This window comes from Synchiropus splendidus, chromosome 16, assembly GCF_027744825.2.
Source record: "Synchiropus splendidus isolate RoL2022-P1 chromosome 16, RoL_Sspl_1.0, whole genome shotgun sequence".
NCBI lineage: Eukaryota > Metazoa > Chordata > Actinopteri > Syngnathiformes > Callionymidae > Synchiropus > Synchiropus splendidus.
In genome coordinates this window covers 11957149-11977555 of record NC_071349.1, presented here as the reverse complement: position 1 = coordinate 11977555, position 20407 = coordinate 11957149, and the positions used below count along the sequence as shown (strand labels likewise).

General features: G+C 48.3%; 3 protein-coding genes across 5 annotated transcripts in view; 1 reads left to right on the top strand and 2 right to left on the bottom strand.

The window, feature by feature from the left end:
• Nucleotides 1-115: 115 nt before the first annotated feature.
• On the bottom strand, nucleotides 116-11482 carry slc38a6 (solute carrier family 38 member 6). Of its 2 annotated transcripts, none has more exons than XM_053844715.1 (16): nucleotides 9409-11482; nucleotides 8005-8135; nucleotides 7719-7792; nucleotides 6794-6846; nucleotides 6563-6602; nucleotides 4617-4695; nucleotides 2718-2803; nucleotides 2591-2649; nucleotides 2459-2530; nucleotides 1693-1752; nucleotides 1545-1624; nucleotides 1383-1483; nucleotides 1200-1321; nucleotides 983-1127; nucleotides 715-809; nucleotides 116-650 (listed from the first exon to the last, which is right to left on the bottom strand). In XM_053844715.1, the coding sequence occupies exons 1-16, from the start codon at nucleotides 9478-9480 to the stop codon at nucleotides 567-569; spliced, it is 1353 nt and encodes a 450-aa protein (XP_053700690.1). In that variant the 5' UTR covers nucleotides 9481-11482; the 3' UTR covers nucleotides 116-566. The 2 variants fall into 2 exon arrangements, with proteins under 2 accessions (XP_053700690.1, XP_053700692.1); XM_053844717.1 differs by having other exon boundaries at nucleotides 8005-8132.
• Nucleotides 9672-11650, top strand: trmt5 (tRNA methyltransferase 5). Of its 2 annotated transcripts, none has more exons than XM_053844713.1 (5): nucleotides 9672-9698; nucleotides 9907-10469; nucleotides 10583-10707; nucleotides 10779-11418; nucleotides 11513-11650. In XM_053844713.1, the coding sequence occupies exons 1-5, from the start codon at nucleotides 9691-9693 to the stop codon at nucleotides 11554-11556; spliced, it is 1380 nt and encodes a 459-aa protein (XP_053700688.1). In that variant the 5' UTR covers nucleotides 9672-9690; the 3' UTR covers nucleotides 11557-11650. The 2 variants fall into 2 exon arrangements, with proteins under 2 accessions (XP_053700688.1, XP_053700689.1); XM_053844714.1 differs by having other exon boundaries at nucleotides 9677-9710.
• Nucleotides 11589-20407, bottom strand: part of mnat1 (MNAT1 component of CDK activating kinase) — a 24020-nt gene continuing 15201 nt past the window's right edge. Inside the window, exon 8 of the mRNA XM_053844718.1 lies at nucleotides 11589-11827. Within this exon, the coding sequence (XP_053700693.1) occupies nucleotides 11707-11827 (121 nt within the window). The 3' untranslated portion in view covers nucleotides 11589-11706. The remainder of the gene's footprint in view (nucleotides 11828-20407) is intronic.

Sequence of the window (20407 nt, the reverse complement as noted above, 5' to 3'; positions counted from 1 at the left end):
GGGAAAGTCAGGGACAGCTGACTTGAAAAACTAATACCAAACATTCGTGAAGAAAAAAAATGTTGCTGTTGAAACGAAATCAAACATCAGTAAAACACATTTATTATTTCACATGAATTCAACAGATTAAACAATATTCAGCAGCATCATTTCCACTCAGTTTAAATTAGAAAGGTAGATTGAGCTTTGGTGCACCGCTGTTGAGCTCCTCCTCCAGAGTGTGAAGTTCCGGGACTCTGGGTTGGATCAAGGTAATTCCCGGGATTAGACGCAGCAGTCGGCGGCTGCGTGAGTCTAAACAAGCTCCGTGATTGGAACCGGACCGGACATGTGGCTCTGATTATCCTGGAACCGTGAGGGAGGGGCGTGAGGTGGAGAGTGGGGGCCACCGCGGACGTGCGTCGAGGGTCGATCAGCAGCTGCAAGACCAGCGATCGAACCAAAGGAATGACTAGTTAGAGTCCTGCTCCGTGAAGAGGTCAATTCTCTGAAGGTTAAAACTTGCTCCTGGATCTCTTCGGCAGGATCTGGTGAACCTTCAGCAGCAGCAGCAGCAGCAGCAGCAGCTACGAGCTCTGCACCCAGGTGATGACGATGACGGAGAAGCTGGCGGCTCCCATCAACACGCCCAGCACCACCAGGATGGCCGCCTGAGGACGGACAGGAGAGGAGTCAGAGAAGCTCACGCCGGGGCCAGAGAGTCACCGGCGTTACCCCGAATGTGTCCGGAGATCTGAGCGGCTCGTTGCTGATCCTGAAGTAGAAGATTCCGGGGAAAACGAAGAGCAGCAAAGAGGAGGTGGTGGACCCTGAAGGGAGAGAGGAGCATGTTTTTCTAAATTTAGAAAACATCACTGGGAAACATTAAAAACGAATAAACACAATTAAAGGGGATTTTTGAAAGAAATAATATTCCAATGAGAAATGACATTAAATCTTAGAAGAAAGCTGGTTTGATCAGGAAAACCTGGGACTCACTCACCCACCACTCCAAACACGTTCTTGATGTCCGGGACCAGCACGGCCATAGTGAGCACCACGCCGAGGATGACGATGGTGGCAGTGACGTGGATCAGCCAGGAGAAGGCGTCGCTTCCACACAGCAGCAGGATGGCGGCTTTACGTGCCTGTAGATGGCGCACAAACACACAGTCCAGAGTGCGTCTCCCACCGATTCTCACCACAAGTCTGGTTCTCACCGGGAAGTGAATGAGCGGGACAGTGAGCAGCACTGACAGCAGGATGGCCAGCCGCACCGTCAGCACCACCATGTCCCGCGGCAGGTAGTGGTAGCCCTGCAGCAGTTCAGAGTTCACATGAGCTGCGGAGAGGCAGAAGAGGTGAGAGTCTGGAGAGCAGCGGAACTCGCTGTTGGGCCTCACAGTAGAAGGTCAGGTAGCCGAACAGAGCCGACACCAGGTACACCAGGAAGCTCAGGCTGATGCCAACGTTGGAGACCTTCTGCATCCTGGACTTGGAGGGTCTGCAGAAAAAGGGGGCTCAGTCTGATGGAAGCAATGGACCGAGGCACTGATGGAAGTTACCGGTCCAGCTCGCAGTAGATGGGCAGGATGGCTGTGTGGCAGAGGAAGGAGAAGGCCATGGTGGGGATGGCGTAGGCGCTCTGGAACACCAGGGGTCAGCATCAGAGAAAGAGCTAGGAGACCTTCTAATGTTCTGAATCTCACATACTTTGCTGGAGAACACGAAGAGTTTGGGGGAACACTCAGGGTCAGAGGAGTTCTGGGCAAACTGGGGAGAAGGAAGGAGACGTCAGATCAAGAGTCAGAGGTCAGGATCCGGGTCGGGTGAACTTCCTTCCCCTCAGGTCCACTCTGGTCTTCATCAGACACCAGACATCAGAAGAAAGCCCTCAGACTCGCTTCCTGTAAGTCCTACAGCACGGTTGTGTTTACTTTATCACAACAATATTTTTAGGGAGTCCCACACATCTGAGTCACATTAAATCCTAGATATCAAAGTGCGTGCATGTGAGAAAGTTGACAGAAAGAAGGTAGGATTCATTGAATTTGAGTGACTTGCAGTGTCACTACACGTCGGTGAATCCTACAGCTCTGGATGAGCCCCACTGTCGAGCTTAACAGGAAGTAAGTCAGCCACCTGAGAAAGTCTGAGCAACTCTTTTCAAGACCAATGCCAACATTGATGATAAACTGGCTCAAAGGACCGAAGCGAGTCATTAAGCCAGTAATACAAATACATTTTCTGCAATTTGTCTCTGCAAATAACCTGGCAAAAGAACAACAAGTGTCAGTAGCTACTGTTCTTCACAAATGAATAGGGATTTTCTATAGGACTTTAAGCACAAGTGTGCTCTGGCTGAGGTTCCTTTGGTGGTGAGCCTTGAGATTTTCTAAATGATCCAAGGGCTGTGGCTAGAAAAAGGTTGAAAAACACTGCATTAAAGCACGAGTCATGTAAAGCTTGGACCTCTCACCTGGTCCACACCCAAGTCCAATGAGGTGTTCAGTGGCAGTGGGCAGGGGATGGACCACTTCTTGATCACGACCTGGAAACAACAGATGATCAACGTCGGAGCGAGGTTCAGGAGCGCTGCATGTTAACTCACCACCGCTGTGAAGTAGAGCATGAAGAAGAAGGCCAGGCTGCTCGTGTAGCCCAGGAGGCCTGCAGGTGAGACGCTCGGTCACCAAGCAAAACATCCACCGAATGGCAAAATGGCAAAGGCAACTCACCGATCTTGGTCAGCATGGACAGAGGGAGAACCACACACACTGCGATGAGGACCAGGAGCACGCGGCCGTCCAGGTACCACACGTCCCTGCGGAACAGCACACATTATTAAAGATGATGATGATTCTGCTCGGCGGACTCCACCTCTCCTTCAAATCCAGAGCGACGGAGCCTTCATCTGCTTCCTATTAAAGGCCTCAACTCTGTCAGAGCAAAACAATTATGTGATTCACGAGCAAACGTTGCGTCCTTCCATCAGATACGGCTGCCGAGGGGGTGTTTTTCTTCTGCCCTGGTGGTTGAGCAGCGTGGAGGTGACGCATGTGGAAGGCATGCGTGCCCGGATCAGGTCGTGCACCTCAACATGGGGGTCAGCAGGTCTGGCTCCAGAGCTCTTTACGAGGCTGGCGGCGGCACCTGCTCTGACACCGCCAACCCTCCCTGCCCTCGGTTTGGCAGCTTCACAGCTCCGGACGTCACCGACACTTCTGTCTTTATTTATACAAGTTTAGGTTCTTTTCATCCGCTAGGATCCGGAGAAACCACCGGCAGGGGGTGCTGTTGAGCAAGGCATGAGTAGCGGCGCGAGTTGTTTAAATATTTACAAAATGTCACACAGTACAATACGGTAATAATAATAATAATAATAATAAGAGCGGGGGAAATTAAATTACACATAAAATTGAAAAGGAAGACTTTAACCCGAAAAATATAAGTGGAAAAATGCAAGCAGGACTTATGTATTATGTATTGGACTTAAATATTGATAAGTAAAAAAAAAACAACCCTAAAAGTTAAAAAAAATAAAAACACAATTAAATGATTAAATGATTACAGATTAAATTCATTGTTTTTGTAAAAATAAATTGGAGCAACTCAGAAAAAAATTCTATTTCTATTTAAAGTAAAATACATTTTCAGAATCAAAACTAAATTTATTTTAAAATTTAAAATATTAAAAACAAACATACGAAATTAAAAGCACAAAACAATCTTGTTCTATAATACAGATGGCAAAACCAAAAAAAGGGTCAAACCCTCACTACTGGACAGGTGAGGTCTGTTGATGTGGTTTTGTGGTTCTGGAATCGACACATGGTGCAGTTCATGGCAGTCGTCACGCCTCTACTCTCCACGTGTTCTGACCCGAGTGAACGATCAAGAAGAGCGGTCGGCGGTTCTTGCCGGGGGATCGCGGTACGGGCTGAGGATACTGAGAAGAGCCGTGAAATACGGAACATTTCACGCCTTAATGGAAAGCAGGGCGGCCTGGAGTCGACAAGTCAATCTCAGCAGGAGTGTGTGGCGCAGGACGCCATCATTCGCCACTCTGCTGTCAAACCATTTGTTTACCGTTCCCGGGTCTCATTAACGGAAGCGTCTGGCCCACGTTGGTGCCGAGCTGTGATTAGAATGGCAAAACTGATATCCTCTTGTATCAGTCTGATGGTAGGGAACATGTGTGAGAGATTTGGGGGTGAAGGGGGCGCGCTAACACCTAACAGCTGCGGCAGATGTAGATGTGGTGACGGCAGCTTGGATCGGCGCGGACGCTAAAGTTTCGGAGACTCGACGATGATGAGTAATGAGTGACGGACCGTTGCAGACAGAAGCGAGTTCCCTGAAGAGCATTTTAGAGGAGCAGAGAGAGAGATCTGCCGCAGCTGTCAACCTGAGATGGAGATCCAGATGTGTCTGCTTCTGACGCCTTCTGTTTGTCTCCTCTCTCTTCCTTTATCTGCCCATTTGTCTTTCTTTTTGGCAGTTCAGTACAGTTCAGTTTGGTACTTTGGACTGGATCACTGGAGTAATTTACTTGGATTGTTCAGAAGATGAAGAAGAGCCGGTGCCACTTCAAACAGCACCCCAACACCCAGAGTGTCTCGATCACATGTACCCACCGAGGAGTGTCCGAGCTCAGGAAGCTGGTGATGGAGGCGGGAAGCTCTGACTTCAGGATGAACAGGTACGAAGCCATTGCTGAGAGAAGAAGAGAAGGTGATGAGGGAAGCACAGTCACATAACTAACACTGTTATGAGTAAGGGGGGGAGGAAATGGAAAGCGGGTGAAGGGGCTCTGAGTTAATGCAGGCGGGTGGAGTGGATCACCTCTAAAGCTCTTGCTGCAGAGGAGATCTTCCAGGCGGGCAGAAGTGCGAGGAATGTTAACAATAATGATCCCTGACACTAATCCAGGTACCCCCAGCCCCACTCCTCTCTCCTCCCCTCCCCTCCCAGGACGGCTCCGCATCCTCCCAATCTCTAAAGTGGTGGCTTCCTTAAGGTCACGACTGCATCCTCCACAGCAGAGGGGGCAGTGGACCAGCGTGTGTGTGGTCAGCCACGAGCCCACGCCACCAAAGCTAGCTGGGACTTTACTGCCCCGGGGCCAGGTCCTGCGCTCGCCGTTCAACAAGCCCGGACCCTAATCCCCGAGATCCTGTATTTGTTTGTGGAGCAGAATTCCTCCAATAACGTTCCAGGCCACACAGACGCCGCAGCGCTCGCTCTCAGTGTAGTCAACCAAAATACCTCAGTCCAGAGGAATTCTGGGGAAACTCCCCAGACGTCCCCCCGACTAGTCCCGCTGACCACATCTGCACGCAGATACATGCAGATGCAACAAAGGCTCAATATAATCTCAAATCAACTCTCACTTCAACATGACCTGTACGATTAACCCTTTCACGACCAGGGTTCAAACTACCGTAACTCTCCTATTAATGAGAACAGATGAAAGGGGAGAAGCTGCTTCGTGTCACTACAACAAAGTGGTGAAAGCAGAGCAGGAAAGCAGCGGTGGAAAGTGAAAGTGAACCTTTTAGCAGACAATAGCAAAATTGTTTGTTCAAGCTTTGAGTGACACTTAGCCGCTGTTTTCCAGCAGCGTTTGAAACAGTCAACTTGTCCTGGCAGTGGACAGGGGTCACCATGGGCTCCTTACTGAGTCAATCAGAACCAGGCGGCCCACACACACCCCTCCAAAATGTCCCCTCGTTAACATGTCATAAAGCCGGCGTTACGCTCGAGCAGAAGCAGGGATCCAAGCAACATACAATAAAACCACAACAACACACACACGTGGTGACTCACCATACTTACTTTCCTAAAGAGCTTTGAGAGGGAGCGCGACTGAGCAGTGAGGAAACAAGAGAACCACCATCAGGAAGAGGAGAACACCTGAACATTGTGCGTGTGCAGTCAGGTAAACACAAAGGACAGAGCCACGTTCAATTCATTAGGAGGGGTGGAGAGGAGGAGGGGGGGGGCGTTGTGAGAGCCCGGGGCTGCTCTGTAATTAAGGTCAATTGGTCCATCAGCCTTTGGCAGCGCAGATGAATGTTTACTCAGTCAAGCTAATTGCGCTCTTATAAAAGAGGCCCGGGTGCAGACAGATGCACGTGGGAGCGCGGGGGTCTCTAACGCTCTCACACGTCCCCCAAAACCACAAACATACCAGAGGCCGGTGCGGTAATCCACTCAGCCGCTCCGCTAATGACGGCGGAGGAGCTTCACCTCTGCTCGCCACCGGCCGAGATGTTTCAGGCTGAGCTGGGGGGGTGATGAAGGGAAGTAACTCAACACCAGAGAGGGAGGGGCCACCATCAGTGATCAATTAGAGCACAAGTCAGGTCTCAAGCCCCGGGGAGGGGGGGCCGAGAGGGGTCGGAGGTTATCAGGGAATCAGCATAATGGCCTGCGAGCTTTGACCTCCGGTAGGGGGCGCTGTCTGCTTCATCTTCAGCAGTGAACAAGAAGAAAAACAGGAGGGCATGTACATGACTTCAACACCAGCTGGAGCCCCTAGATGATCTGCAGAAGACAGCTGAGGAATGTGTCAACTCACCTCCCATGTTCTGGATGAGGATGGAGATCGCAACAATCACCTGGAAGACAAGAGCGTGACCGTCACCAGGACACCCTCAGCGTCAGCTCAACTTAATCTGACTTGTTATTTAACACCAGCAATCGCAGTTGCATGATCCAAATGTCCAGTGAAGAGTAACAAAACTGTACGGTGTGTTTTATGTGTCAGACATGTTTCGGGGTGTTCATCATCAACATGACCTTCACTCACCTTCCCGGGTCTGTGCAGGGCTCGCAGGCCCAGGTCTTCATACGAGGTGATACCTGTGTGGAGGTAGAACAGACAGTCTGTTCAGAAGCCTTTATTTCCTCCAGCATTTCTCAATCCCAGTCTTCTCTCTGTCTCCCTCTTATACACTAATCTTCTCCTTAATGTTCAGTCCCAATGACAACCTCAGTATCTTCATCTCTGACTCTTCTAACTCTGCTCTGCCTTCACACCAGCATCCACTCCGACCACAGCTGTCCCTCCACCCTGCCTACACTCTCTTCATCACCTTTTCAGTCTTCACTCTTCCTCCATCTCATTCACTGATGAGCTTCTCCTCAGAGTGGTCATCACAAATCCCTAGCAAGTTGAGATGAAAGAGTTGTTCTTGTTGTACAGTGCGTTTGATGTGTAATTGAAATAAAGTTATATTGCTGGTATGCCAACACCAAACATCATGGCCCATGCCTCAGTTGTAATCCTACTTTCACCGTGAATCATCAGTGATGGACATCTCACAGAGGTCTCAGCTTGTCCTGCACAACCCTCACATCTCTTCTCTTATGCTCTTGACTTCCTCATTCAGAACAAAGGTTCCTCTCTTGGAACAGGATTTCAAAAACATAGGGCAGCGCAACCTAACTTTATCTGTATTCCTCCATCCGTCTTCATGCAAAGAACAGGTCATTTTTTTCCGTCTGCCTTTGGAAAAATAGTCACTTCAAGTCAATTTTTCTGAAACCAAGTACAGCATTTGCTGCCATCGGTCCAACGTCCATGAGTTGCAGTCGTGTGCTGAACAAGACCAAGAGATAGTGAATCAGTTCTCGCCACGATAATCACCGGAACAATGTCTTGGTCAATAATAATCATACTCATTGATCAACCTCTGTTTGAGCCCCGTGACCCCCTATTGATCTTCACTCACCTGTTTGATCACAGAGCTTCAGAAGTAGATGGATGGAGTACGCCGCCATGGTGGACACCAGAACTAACAAAATGCTGCAGGCACAACAGTCATTATAGGACTAGATAGAAGCTCAACCTCTGACGGACTCATTATTTTTGTGAAAGGAAAAAAAATCAATAATTGACTTAGGAAAGATAAATTATGCGAGAAACAAGTTTTGCAACTTGACTGCACACTTGAAGACTGGAGAAAAAGGAGGAAAAATTCAGAGGAAGAGAAGGTGAAGAGTAGGAGGAAGACTCACCAGAAGCCAACGATACCCGTGTTGGCCATGGCGTATGCCAGTCCAAGTATCCCGCTGCCCATGATGGCGTTCATTAGGTTGAACACGGAAGAGGTGAAGGAGGCTCCTCTGACTCTAGATGGCGCCTCCTGCTGTTAAAACATTGAAGGATAAATAATGAGAACACTATAAACGCTGTTCTTATCATGAATCCCCATCACAGTGCATGTTGTCCTGTGACCTCCTGTGGGGTCATGGACGCTATGACGCCACTGGTCTGCAGGGGCGACCAGGATCAGGGGGCCGAGACGGGAATATCTGGGATTTGAGCCTCGGCGAGTGACAGCTGCCTGAGCTCAGGATGCCCGACTGCTCGGCCCTCTAATGAAGGACATCCTGAGAGACCATACAAGTGTCGCCACAAGGCCAGGATTGACATTTGGAACACTGAGGGAGGGGGGACACTGTGCTCACAAACAGGAAGTGATGGAAGATCAGAACAGTCCCAGGAAACGTCGACTTAATCACAGCAAGGAATGTGACACATTTAGTGATCTCTTCTAAAGGGTTCTGCTCCAAACCATTTCGACACAGAGCTTTTATTATTATTTTTTTTATTAGTAGTAGTAGTAGTAATTCCTCAAAATCCGGAAAACTGCTCAAAAGAGGTCATACACTGGAGAACAGTGATTATCATCAGATTATCTGGACAAACGGGGCTTTAGCCTGACAGTCAATGAAGTAAATTGACACACCCTATGTACAAGTTCATATCTTTGTGAAAAGACTTCAAATAATCAGTGCGTACAAATAGGGGGATAACTAATACATTTACACACACAAACAATACTTTTAATTTTGCAACATGTGATTCTGCGCCACGATGTGTATAATTCATCTGAATAACGTTAAATTATACACTCAAATACAGTGCATAAAAAGAAGGAGTTGTGATGAAAAGACAGATAAAGGACAGTAGTGCAGTTTAAATGTGCTGATTTAGTTGTATGCAGACGAGAAGGGACTTTGGAAAGTTGCAGCTTACACAACAACACAATAACAGTAAAACGCTGAGATACATAAACCAAGGTTTGCATCTCAATAATGTTTCTCACTAGGAGAACTACAAACTAAAATCTGAAAAATGATCAGTCGCGTCACTAAAACGACAGTATTCTCTGAAATGCCAGCTTAAAACACACATGAAACACATGGAGGCACATCAATGATTTTCATATCTGAAGAAAGTTAAGTTGGACTTTATTTTGAATGTAAAGATTTAACAAGAAACTGAGGTGTTTTTAACTATTTAAATCAACGTCACGAGTCAGCAATACTATGATGAAAGACGTTGAAAGCTGAAAGTCGTTTAGTAATATGCAATAATAAGGAATATGACAATATTTTTGCCGTAAACAAACTTACACTTGACAGCAACGGTGTGGCTTCATCCTCTGCTGCAACATCTTGGCGGCACACTTCTCCGTTGATGCTCATTTTCACAGCACAAGTTGAAATCTGCCAAGCTGCTCTAACTTGTGAATTTAAGCTGCGCCGGCATATTGACCGCTTCCTGTTGTTGGTGTTACCACGTCACGTGACAACAGTTTCCGTCGCAGTGTTCTGCGTAAGCATATTCCCTGACCAATCAGAGGCCGCCGTGAGGGGCTCTAGTTGATGACGTTGCCAGCATGCTGAGGACGGAGGATGTTGAGGTGAGCGCTGAGGTGATATTTCTTTCCTATTCAAGCCAGGATTCAAATATTTAACGTTCATTTCATAGCGTTTGTTGTCGGAATCAATGATGCCGTATGTCAACTGTGACGGGCTTGCTATAATTAATAAAGAAACGAGTATTAAAACCAAGATCCTGACGTTTATGAAGTGAAACTGACCGTCTGCTTCACCTTTCTGCCCACGTAGGTACCTCAGCAGAGTCTTTAAAAATTCACAGACTCACATCAAGCTGAGATCATCAGATTCAAGTTTGTGTGCAACTGGATTCATGGTCAAGCCTGTGGTCATGGATGCAAAACTGTACCGGGTTCCTCCTGAGGTCAGAGGGATGACCTCTCTCGACAAACAGGCCTTCACTCAGAGCGTCTCAGTCCCGGCCCTCTGTGTCTCCACCCGGGTCCTCAACAAAGTTATCAAGAGTTTGAGGAAGTCCACGATCCAGCGCCCTGGGATCGCACGGGTCGTGAATGCAGGGAGCGAGGATGAGCGTCTAATTCTGCTGGACCCCCGCAGAGTGACATCCACGGACTCCTTCAGTGCAGCGGAAGTGGAGGCGCTCAGGTCCTTCGACGTCCCCATGGAGCTGCGGTTCCACCAGCTGACCCTGACCTACGAGAACCTGAAGAGCGAGGAGGTGCTGGAGGCCATACTGCCGCCAGGTCAGGACGTGTCTTCAGGCTTCAGTCGGGTTGGACACATTATCCACATGAACCTGCGGGACCACCAGCTGCCGTACAAGACGGTCATCGGTGAGTTTTGATGGGCAAGCAGTTGTTGAGGCTGGGCTTCTTCAGGTCTGGGCAGGAGAATGCGAGGGAAGATTTTGTAGCCGTTTGTTGCAAAGTCAAACACTGTGCTGCAGGTCAGGTCATGATGGACAAGAACCCCGGGGTGACTTGTGTTGTCAACAAGACCAACGTGATCGATACCACTTACCGAAACTTCAAGATGGAGGTTCTGGCCGGTGAAGAGGACATGTTGGCCAAAGTAAGTGGAGCCTGAGCGTAGCTCTGACTCCAGGAGGACATGGTCCCGCTGAACAGATGTCTCTTCTGCAGGTGAAGGAGAACGGGGTCACGTACGAGTTCGACTTCTCTCGAGTCTACTGGAACCCGCGCCTGAGCACCGAGCACCAGCGTGTGGTTCAGCTGGTCAAGCGTGGCGACACGGTCTTCGACGTGTTTGCGGGGGTCGGACCCTTCGCCATCCCGGCCGCCCGAGCCGGCGCTGAAGTGTACGCAAATGACCTGAACCCAGAGTCTTTCCGGTGGCTGCAGCACAATAGCCGAGTCAACAAGGTGTCGGGGGGAGTCCGCTGCTTCAACCTGGACGGACGAGAGTTTGTGCGCGGCCCGCTGTGCCAGCAACTGCCGGCTCTGCTGCTGTCGAACGCCAACGTCCACGTGGTGATGAACCTGCCTGCGCTGGCTCTGGACTTCCTTGACGCATTTAAAGGACTGCTGCCCCAGCAGGACCCGGAATACAACAAGCTCCCCACCGTCCACTGCTACGGCTTCTCCAAAGATCAGAACCCAGAGGAGGACGTGGTGAGGAGAGCATCCCAGAATCTCGGCTTCCCTCTGGACGGACGGTGTTCCGTGCACTTTGTCAGAAACGTGGCACCGAATAAAGACATGATGTGTGTGAGCTTCACGCTGCCGAAGGAGGTTCTGTTCAGTCTGGATCAGGATGAGAGCGGTAAGTCTTGAGACCTAGTATCTGCTCCTGCTCACAGAGAAACAAGACAAGGCTGATCTCAGTTTGTGTGTGTGTGTCCATCTCCGTCCTCCAGAACCTGCACCAAAGAAGCAAAAGTGCGACGAGGTGACTGCATAGACATGTATTTTTTTGTTTTCCACCTGGACAATGAGACAATGTCGACATTCTTTTTATGAACAATTACTTTTTTAATTTTATTAAACAAGTCGACTGAAGTTTGTGGAGTTTATTTTAATACAAAACATGAAAAACTGTCAAACGCCGGCGTCACCGTTTCCATGGAAACAGACCCGTGAAGGCCTCCTGGACCGCTCTGTGACAGGCCAGCGCCGACGTGTATCCTCCCGCCGTGTCCTGAGGTAAGGCAGCACGCACGTGGTTCAGATACCTGACAACACACACACACTTGATGGGATCTGCACCGACAGTTTGACACTGAAACTCTTGTGACGGAAAGTGGCGGCTGCTGAAGTATCAGAGGTGTGTAAGTGTGTGCAGATGTTTCCTGACGGCACCAGTGTTTATGTTCACCTCGCCAGAGCAAAGAAAACAGTTCCCTGCTCCATTTAGTCTCACATACACACGAGATGTTTTCAGGTTGTTGGTGCACATGTTTTCTTTGCGTGTTCCTGACCTGTCTCTTTCTCTTTGTACCACTGAGAATCTCAAAAACCTGTGACATCACACCATCAGGTGTGTTGCAGTTGTGTCCTGTGGTACAACATAGGAGATGTTTTCCTCATGAAACGGGAGCTAGTTCAGCGCCTTCTCAGCCAGCAGGTGACGTGAGAGAAGCTGAAGAGAGACTGAGAAGAGAGAGGACTACACAAGCCTCACCCCCTCCCTCGTGAGTCTGTGGCCTCTAACTCTCTCAAGTCGAGGAAACTTCAAAGTCTGACGGGAATCGGACGCCTTCTAGTGTTTCTAGCGTCTATTCAGGCGGCTTCACTCAGAAACCCAACACCTGAGTGTGTGTGTGCGAGTCTTCATCCCCGATAAGATTGTTCTCGGCTTTGATGAGTCACGTCTGTTTTTGTGGAGCAAGTTTCACTCAAATTATTGATGGCGACGGTCAAGAGATTCAGGTAACATGATGTCGCAGTGGTCAGTACCCGGAGACCAGAGGAGTCCAAGTTCAAAGCAAATCAACCGACAGGTGCCAGTTCTCTGTTTTGGGTTCTACTGGATTTTAAGATTCAGACTTTTAAGGAGACACACTTGTTATTTCTAAGAAATCTATTTCACCTTTAACTTTTTTTTTTTAACTTTGACTACGGGGACATTTTTCTTTTCTTCCTTCTCAGACGCTATTTTACTTTATGTTTAAAAAAGTCACCTTTTTGCAACTACAATTGTTATTTTGTCCGTCTTTACGTCAATACATCAACAGTCGACTTCTCCTGTTGACTTTATAACTGACTGAGCTTTTTATTGGAGACTTTTTCGGTGAAATGGAACTAGAAACTTTTTTTTTCTTTTCACATTTTTGTCAACTTCTTCTTCACTGCTAGACTCTTGAGATGCTCTCTGGAGTGATGATCAAGAAAATACATATTTTTAACAGTCACAAAATTTCCATCCAAAAATAAATTGAAAATCCAAATACTAAAATAAAAATCCAAATTGTTGTCTTGAAGTTCATGAGGGGTCATTTTAACTTGGATTAAATATTAACCTAAATTATAAATTCTTGTGAAATACATTATTAAAACTGCCACTTTGCAAGCATAGAGTCAATCTTTTTGTTCCAGAGATAAACTGAGATGGAGGAAAACACAGTGAAGCGGCTTGTTGTCGAAGACAGGAAGATTAATAATAACTTCATTATAGGGGCTGGGGGGGGGGCACTGGAGCCCCCGTCCTTCAGAGCACTTGTCTTCTCCGGTGGCTTCCTGCAGCAGATGAGTGCATCTATTGATTAGGTTTTAATGGTGAAGAAAGTGAGCTATTTCCAGCACGGCTAAGTCTGCTCTTCCTGCTAATCTAATCCCAGAGCCGCTGGTGTGGTCGCTCCTTCCAAGAAAGCCGAGAGCTCTGTGTAACCCAATACCTGCCGAACCCCGAGCGGGAGGGGGGGTGAGATCACCTTTGGGAATCATCATCATCATCACACAGCTCTTCTCTTAAACCAAACCGCACCCCCCCACTCTCCCCCACCTCTTAGCTCAGTTCTGCTCCGTTAACTTCCTGTGGAGGTCACACACAAACAGCTGGACGACAAACCTTCACTGTGCACACCAGGAAACAGGCTGGATTTGAACCTCACCATGAAATCGAAATGGTTTTTAATATTGCTGCAACAAGGGGAACCAATAAACTGAAGAAAATGTTATGGTTGTTGCTCAATGTTACTCATGAGAATTTTACCGAAGAGTTTTTAATCTGGGACGAAGACAGTTGAAGCTCCGGTCTCACGGTGACTTATGTCACTGAAGTTTAACTTCATTATTGTTGCTCAAGATCAAAATTGATTTTAGATTTATGACCTTGCATCACGTCTCTGCTAATCTTAATATTTCCAACTGTTGTCAACACTCAACAAATTCTAGAGACTTTCTAAAAACCTTCCATGTGCTAATCTGGGCACCTCATGAGAAATGAAATCTATAGTGACATTTAATGGAGTCTCAAAATAATAATCCCATTTTTCATCTCATAATTTGCATGTTTTTAAGTCCCAGACAGTAAAGTCAGTTCCATTACTACTGTCAATGATCCAAGTGCTAAACTGGATCAAACTATCACACAATTCCAGCAACTTTGGATCAGCTATTTCTACCATCATTTATGTTTTAAATGAGACTATATTACTGACTTTCCACATTTTAATGTTCAAATCTGATGTTCATCTCATGATGTTTCACCTTCATTCACTGTTATTATTGAATAACTCTGACTTCCCATTACACAATTGTGACTGTGCTTTGGCCCCCAGGTCGTCCATAATAGAATTATATAATTTGACTTGATTGTTTTTTTTTTTAATCTCATTTTTTTTATCTCTGACTCACAAACTGACCTTTAACGTTTGAATTATCCTATAATCTCTGACAAATAACGCTTGCATGAGGAGACGCCTCCCCATCATCAGATGTTGCACTGAATTTCAACACATATCCACTGTACCCCCCAACCCCTTGCTCTCCCCCCCCGGTCCCCGTCAGCTCGGACTGCTTTTGTTCGCGAGGTCCTGAAACCAGAGCCGGTAACATCTTTCACTCTCCGGGCCTCACTGGAGCATTAACCGCAACCCGATCCGGGTCTTTTCAAAGCCGGAGTTATTGGGTAAATATGGGTCACTCCGGCCCGGCCCATTATGTCCCCTCGGGGAGGAGGGGGGGGACGGGTGCAGGTGATGAAGACGTCTGAGCGACACAATGAGACGGAGTGTGTGAAAGTTAAGTTTTAGGACGGGGATTTCCAGCTCCAAACTACTGCAGGAATATTCCAGGAAGAGGAAGCGAAGATTTCTAAATGTTGACGGTTCAACAGCGACCCGTGTACCTGGCAGGCGTCTCCGGCTAACCACGCTCCACGAGTCCCGGGACAGACTCTGGAAAACACTGCAGAGCGGCGTCTTTAACTCAAAGTGAAAAGATAAGTGGAAGAACGCTCCAGAGGATCCGCTTGGTTTCCACTGTGGAACGTTCCGAGGCTCGCTCCGCTCGAGATGAGTCAGATTCAAGGAAACGTGGAGCGGCGTGTGTGTTCCAGGCCAAGCTCCAGTCCTGATGGACGAAAAAGAGCTAGCGACAAGTGTTAAATGAGAAGCTGTCTGGGAGCTAGCTCTCAGACAAGTGTAGCTTATCGAGCAGCCCAACCCCAGACCTGGGTTTCCTGCTGCGGCTCGGTGTGGCTGCAAGCTCAGGTGGTCGAGGTGCGACGTGCAGTCTCCTCTCAGTGGGAGTCAACAGGCCTGACCTAAGCGCTTGGCTGCAGCAGTAGCAGGAATACTGGGAACATGGAGGGGGAAGGAGGGGAGGGGGCTGAGCCACACACCTGTCAGATGATTTGTCATTATAGAGGGGGTCAACACTCAGCTGTCACCCCCTAATCACCCGTCCTACCCCCTCAAATCTCCCCTTCTCCCTACTGCTCCGCTCCGAAAACACCCTCTGCATTCCTGAGGCGGATCCAGTTACTTCCCCCCTCCTCCCTTCCTGCCCCCCGACCCTGAGAGAAAATCTACCTCTGTGAAAAAAAAAGACAAAACACACTGGAGGGATTGTGGGGGTCTCCCCCCCGATGGCAGCGACGGCGCACAAATGTTTGTTTCCGCACCAGAAGGTCTTCTTTTGGGGGAATTTACCCAAAGCCCCCCCTCCAAAAAAAGTCCACCAAGCCCACTCTCACAGGTCTACAGTGTCCAGTCGGTGGCTCCTGTCATCGGCAGGGTCACAAGTTGCCCTCCTCAGGGACGAGTGGACCATTGGGGTGGCGACTTCACTTCCTGTTCAAGATTGGGCCACTTTAGGGCACTTCTCTTGACATTGGCATCATTACTGAGGATGAAGCTTCTAAGTCCAGGATGAATCAGAGTAGAACCTCTGCTGAGGTGGATCAGGACTCCGGGACGCTTCGCTCAGTTGCTGCCCCCGTGACGTGGAGACAAGTCACAGAAGACAACGTTTGGTGAGTTGGAAGAGATGCTTGATGAATAGAAACATCTTCCGGTTTGAATAATTTAAAACATGAGAGAGAAACTTCAAACACACTCTGGCTCTGGAACAAGTGACCCACAAGACACAGCTAACAGATCAACTGTCGAAACATGAGTGACAGCCGTCCGACCAAAACAGAGGCCGCAGTGGTGAGCTGCACTACCCACAAGCCGCCTGCAGGGGGCAACAGAGTATGACACAATGCTTACAGCGCTCATACACAGCTTTACCCAACACTTAATGACGCTAAATAAGGTGATAATTATCGAGAAATTACTATGAAAAATGAGAGCAGATAAATTCTTGAATTTCATTTGAAAGTAATAAAAACATAAAATAAGAAATATTGTTATATGATTAAAGAATTTCTATTTAAAAATCACAAAAAGCCTTAGAAAAGTAGCAAGGAATCATCTCTGAAAATAAGTGAAAAACAATGTACTTCAAAATTTAATTTTGAAAAAAAACTTACAAAAACAAAACATAACCATAAAAAGGAATAATATAATCCAAATATAAATAACAACAAGAAGAGATCAAATGCAGTTTCTGTGAAATAACACGAAACTATTTTGGTATTCTACACTAAAATATTGTATTTTATTATTTATAATTTTACCAGACATCAATTTAAAAGAAGTCATGAAGAATTTGTGGTGAGCTGACGGGTGTCACCAGGCCGGTGGAGGAAGCACCGTGGTGATATCAGTGTCATCATTAACCAAATGGAGGGGAGAGACAGATGCTGGGCAGCAAACGGCTGCGGGCACAAAACCGGCCTCGGCTCTGGTTCTGGGAAAAGAGCAGCAGCTTACAAGTGGAAGAATGAAGGCATCCCAGCGGGACCCCTGCTCCAGTATCGGTTACCAGAGCACCTCAAGCACCTCCGGGAGGATTTCAATTATGACGAGGAGAAGACAATAAGAGAGGGAAGGTGGAGCTGGGGGGGACCCGTGGTGGAGGGGGGGTGGTAGCTGCTGTCCACATGACCAGAGTTTCTCTGCTGGACTCTTGAGAGAGAGCAGACTGGTCCACCCTGAGGGTGTGGGAGGAGGCGGGTCAGGGTCCCATGATGGCTTCTGGTTCATCATTGACCATAACATTACAACCACTTTCAAAAATAAGAACGCAGGAGGGCGGAGCCTCGTGATGGCGCGAATACACCAAGTACCGAACCGATGAGCCACCCACGGCCATGTTATTCTGGAGGGGCGTCCCTCAGAGCTAAAACAGTGGTGGACACCGCGTCAGCCGGGACACGAATAAACCGGGTCTCCCTGAACTCGTCTGCTGGCAGACGGTCACCAGAGATGGAGACCCAGTAGAGGAGTCTAAACCGGGCCCAGAATAGCTGCTGCAGTCTCAGGTGAGACCAGGACCAGAGTCAGACCAGCTCTGGTGGAGTGTTCCTGGCTCAGAGTAGATCAATATTTGCTCAGAGGAACAACAATAGTGATCCGGCCTCCACCAGCTCGGCCTGTTAATGGCCTGTTTACTCAGACAGACGGGATAATGGGCTTGGGGTGCGGAGGGGTGGGGGGCCAGGCCGGGACTGGTGATGGACACACTTGAGGGCTTTTTGATCCAGTTAGCAGCTTCAGCAGAAGAGTGTACGTCCACACGACCTCAGTTCTATCGCGGTTCTCAGCAGGATGACAAAGATCTGTCACTCAAGTGCTTCTCAAACGGATGCTCCCGCGCACACAAACCCTAACATGGACCTCCACAACAAATCCCCAATCCACATCCAGGTCAAAGTCATGATCAAGGATAGAGGTGACTTAGGTGTGGCCCAGGGGCCAGGTGGGGCCTTCTGAAGGCCTGTAAGTGGACTCAATGTTCAAAAACAAACAAAAAAAAAATCAGACAAACAAAAGAACAAGATCACAAATAAAATATGTAACTTTGAATTGTAATTGTTAACTGTCCTTTTCTGCTTCCCCAGATTAATTAGAATATTTTGTTTTAAACTTCTTTAGCATAATCATTTGGATTTTTTTGTTCCACCTTCATTGTACAATGCTTCTGTTACATTTAAAATTTAAAAAATAAAAGCCTGTGCCACAAGGTTCCACACGTAGCTCTTTGAAGGTCAACATTCCACAGGCAGAATCTGCTGAGGAATCACCACTTCAGGACTCTGCATGAGTTCACAGCTAATTCAAGATAGTTGCTCAAGATTCCGCTCCTCAACACTCCTGTGAACCTTAGTGACCCCTGCTGGGCACTGTAAGGGCTCTGTAAGAAGTGAGGCTGGCGGGGTCGGAGGTCGCTGACGTGGGCCTGAGTGACGGCACCTCAGAGAGCCGTGAGTCCTGGGCCGCCGTCTCTCACACGCTCGGCTTTGATGGTGAAGTGAGCGCCGGTGAGCTTGACCTCACGTGACCTCCCTGAGGAGCGGCGCCCACTGATGTGCTTTTACGGCAACAGATAAAATCTGAAGAGGCTTGTCTCTGAGCTCATCACCAAAACATCCCACCGCTGGCTCAGTTCGTGAGACAAACAGAAAGGCTTCCACATCAGAAGTTCAGATGTTAAAAAAGCTAGAAGTTAGGAGGCGAGCTAGGTCATCCAGGAGAAGCCTGGAGTAGAGCTGATCCTAAAAACCTCAATATTTTAGCCAAAGTCCTCCAAGATTTCCACCTTCTGACATGATTTTACTGAAACCTTTTTCCATCTGTGAACATCCCACCTCAGTTTCTCCACCTGTCCCCATCCAAACTTATGGGTCGTAACCAGACCAGAGCCGAAGTGGAGACATCTGATCAACTCTGACACACTCCGGCGTCTTGTGTTACCAGATCTAGTAACTTCGTCAGACGAGGCGAGCGACTCGTCGGCTCAGATCCGCAGTCACAGATTTGATATTTGCATACCCAAAACAGACTTCAGGCCCTGTGAGGGCCGACGACTATTTGACTTGCAAACACGTCCGTGTCAACACGGGGACCTTGTCACAGGCCCAACACACTGCGGTTGTCGAGAGAGCTAGTGCCACAATATAGGTCAGGAACAGACACTCCGGCCCATCTTGGGAAGACACAAGCATCTCAGTGGCTTCCTGTCCATTAGTGTGGGCACCACTGCACCCTCATTGGACCAGACGCTTGGTGCCTCAGTGATGCAGCTCATACATTTATGCTATCTACCGGTCATATCAACACCTAGTGAGCAACCCTTTAACAAAGGTCAGGGACCAGCATGACAAGAAAAACCTCCAGGTGAGGTATTCTTAATGTGACGTGACAGATGGTGTCATGAGTAGGATAGCTACATGAAACTAGAGAGGGATGGGAGATGAGAGACCATCGCGGTGGTGAGGCACTGATGTGAGTGAAGGATGGATGGTGTAGCAGGACAGACAGAGGACCTGAAGTTTAGGATCAGTGAAGTGGAGGAATGAAAAAAACTTCAAGGTTTCTCTCCTCCAGAACAATTGTCTTCTGTCAGGATCGGTTTGGTTCATTTGATCCAAGCCACTCTTGAGAGAACCATTCCTCGTCGCCTCGGGGGGGGGGGGGGGGGGGGCGACTTCCTAGGACAGTGAGAGGTTCAAATCCCGAGAGAGCATCTCAGACTAAACACGACTTGCTCAGCTGTTCTACTTCGCCAAACCGACAAACGACGGACGCCTGAAAGGCAACTCACTTTTTCCAGCCAACGGAGATGTGAAGTGAGGGGGAGGACGGGGGAGGGAAAGGGAGCGAGGGGGAGGACACTTAGCAGAGCATTGAGCTCCACTGTCAGAGAGAGAGACGGCTAATTTGGGGGCAGAGCTGCCAACACAAACAACTGCTCTGGCTCACAGTGGTTGTCAGCACTTGAGGTTTTTTGACTCAGAATTTTCAACACGCAGCAGCCAACCATCAACCCCCCTTTTATACACCCTCCTTTATTTAACTCAGCCCAAATCCCCCCCAGGCGCCTCCCCCCTTCGCCAAATATCTCGTCCTTGTCCGAGAACCAAGTCCCTCTTTCATCGCTCTCACAGCTTGAAAAGTATTCTGGTGGAAAACAAACCAGATGATCGTCGGCCTGACCCGGGCTGAGGAACATTCAGGGACTTGGGAGGGCTCCTCGGGCGAGTCTACGACAGTGCAAGTCAAGAGCTGGTCAATGACAGCTAGTAGGAGGAGGTCAACAAGCAAAGCAGGTCTATGAAGGTCCAGAGTGGGGCTTCAGGTGCAACTGAGCCCCCCAAAAAGACATTGTTACACGGAAGGGGTCGTAAATGTTATGTACATATGTTTGAGATCTGTGGAACGTTCTGTGGTTGTGATCCATCCAGTGTTTGTGTCTCCTCAGAA

Bases quoted from the DNA above. Each gene is read 5' to 3' on its own strand.
- trmt5 (XM_053844713.1), top strand. The intron at 10,708-10,778 runs GTAAGTGGAGCC...TCTCTTCTGCAG, and splicing joins AAGAGGACATGTTGGCCAAA to GTGAAGGAGAACGGGGTCAC. The intron at 11,419-11,512 runs GTAAGTCTTGAG...TCCGTCCTCCAG, and splicing joins TCTGGATCAGGATGAGAGCG to AACCTGCACCAAAGAAGCAA.
- slc38a6 (XM_053844715.1), bottom strand. From the start codon at position 9,480: ATGAGCATCAACGGAGAAGTGTGCCGCCAAGATGTTGCAGCAGAGGAT. The intron at 2,804-4,616 runs GTGGGTACATGT...GCTGTTCCGCAG, and splicing joins CTGAGCTCGGACACTCCTCG to GGACGTGTGGTACCTGGACG. The intron at 2,650-2,717 runs GTGAGTTGCCTT...TCTCACCTGCAG, and splicing joins GTCCATGCTGACCAAGATCG to GCCTCCTGGGCTACACGAGC.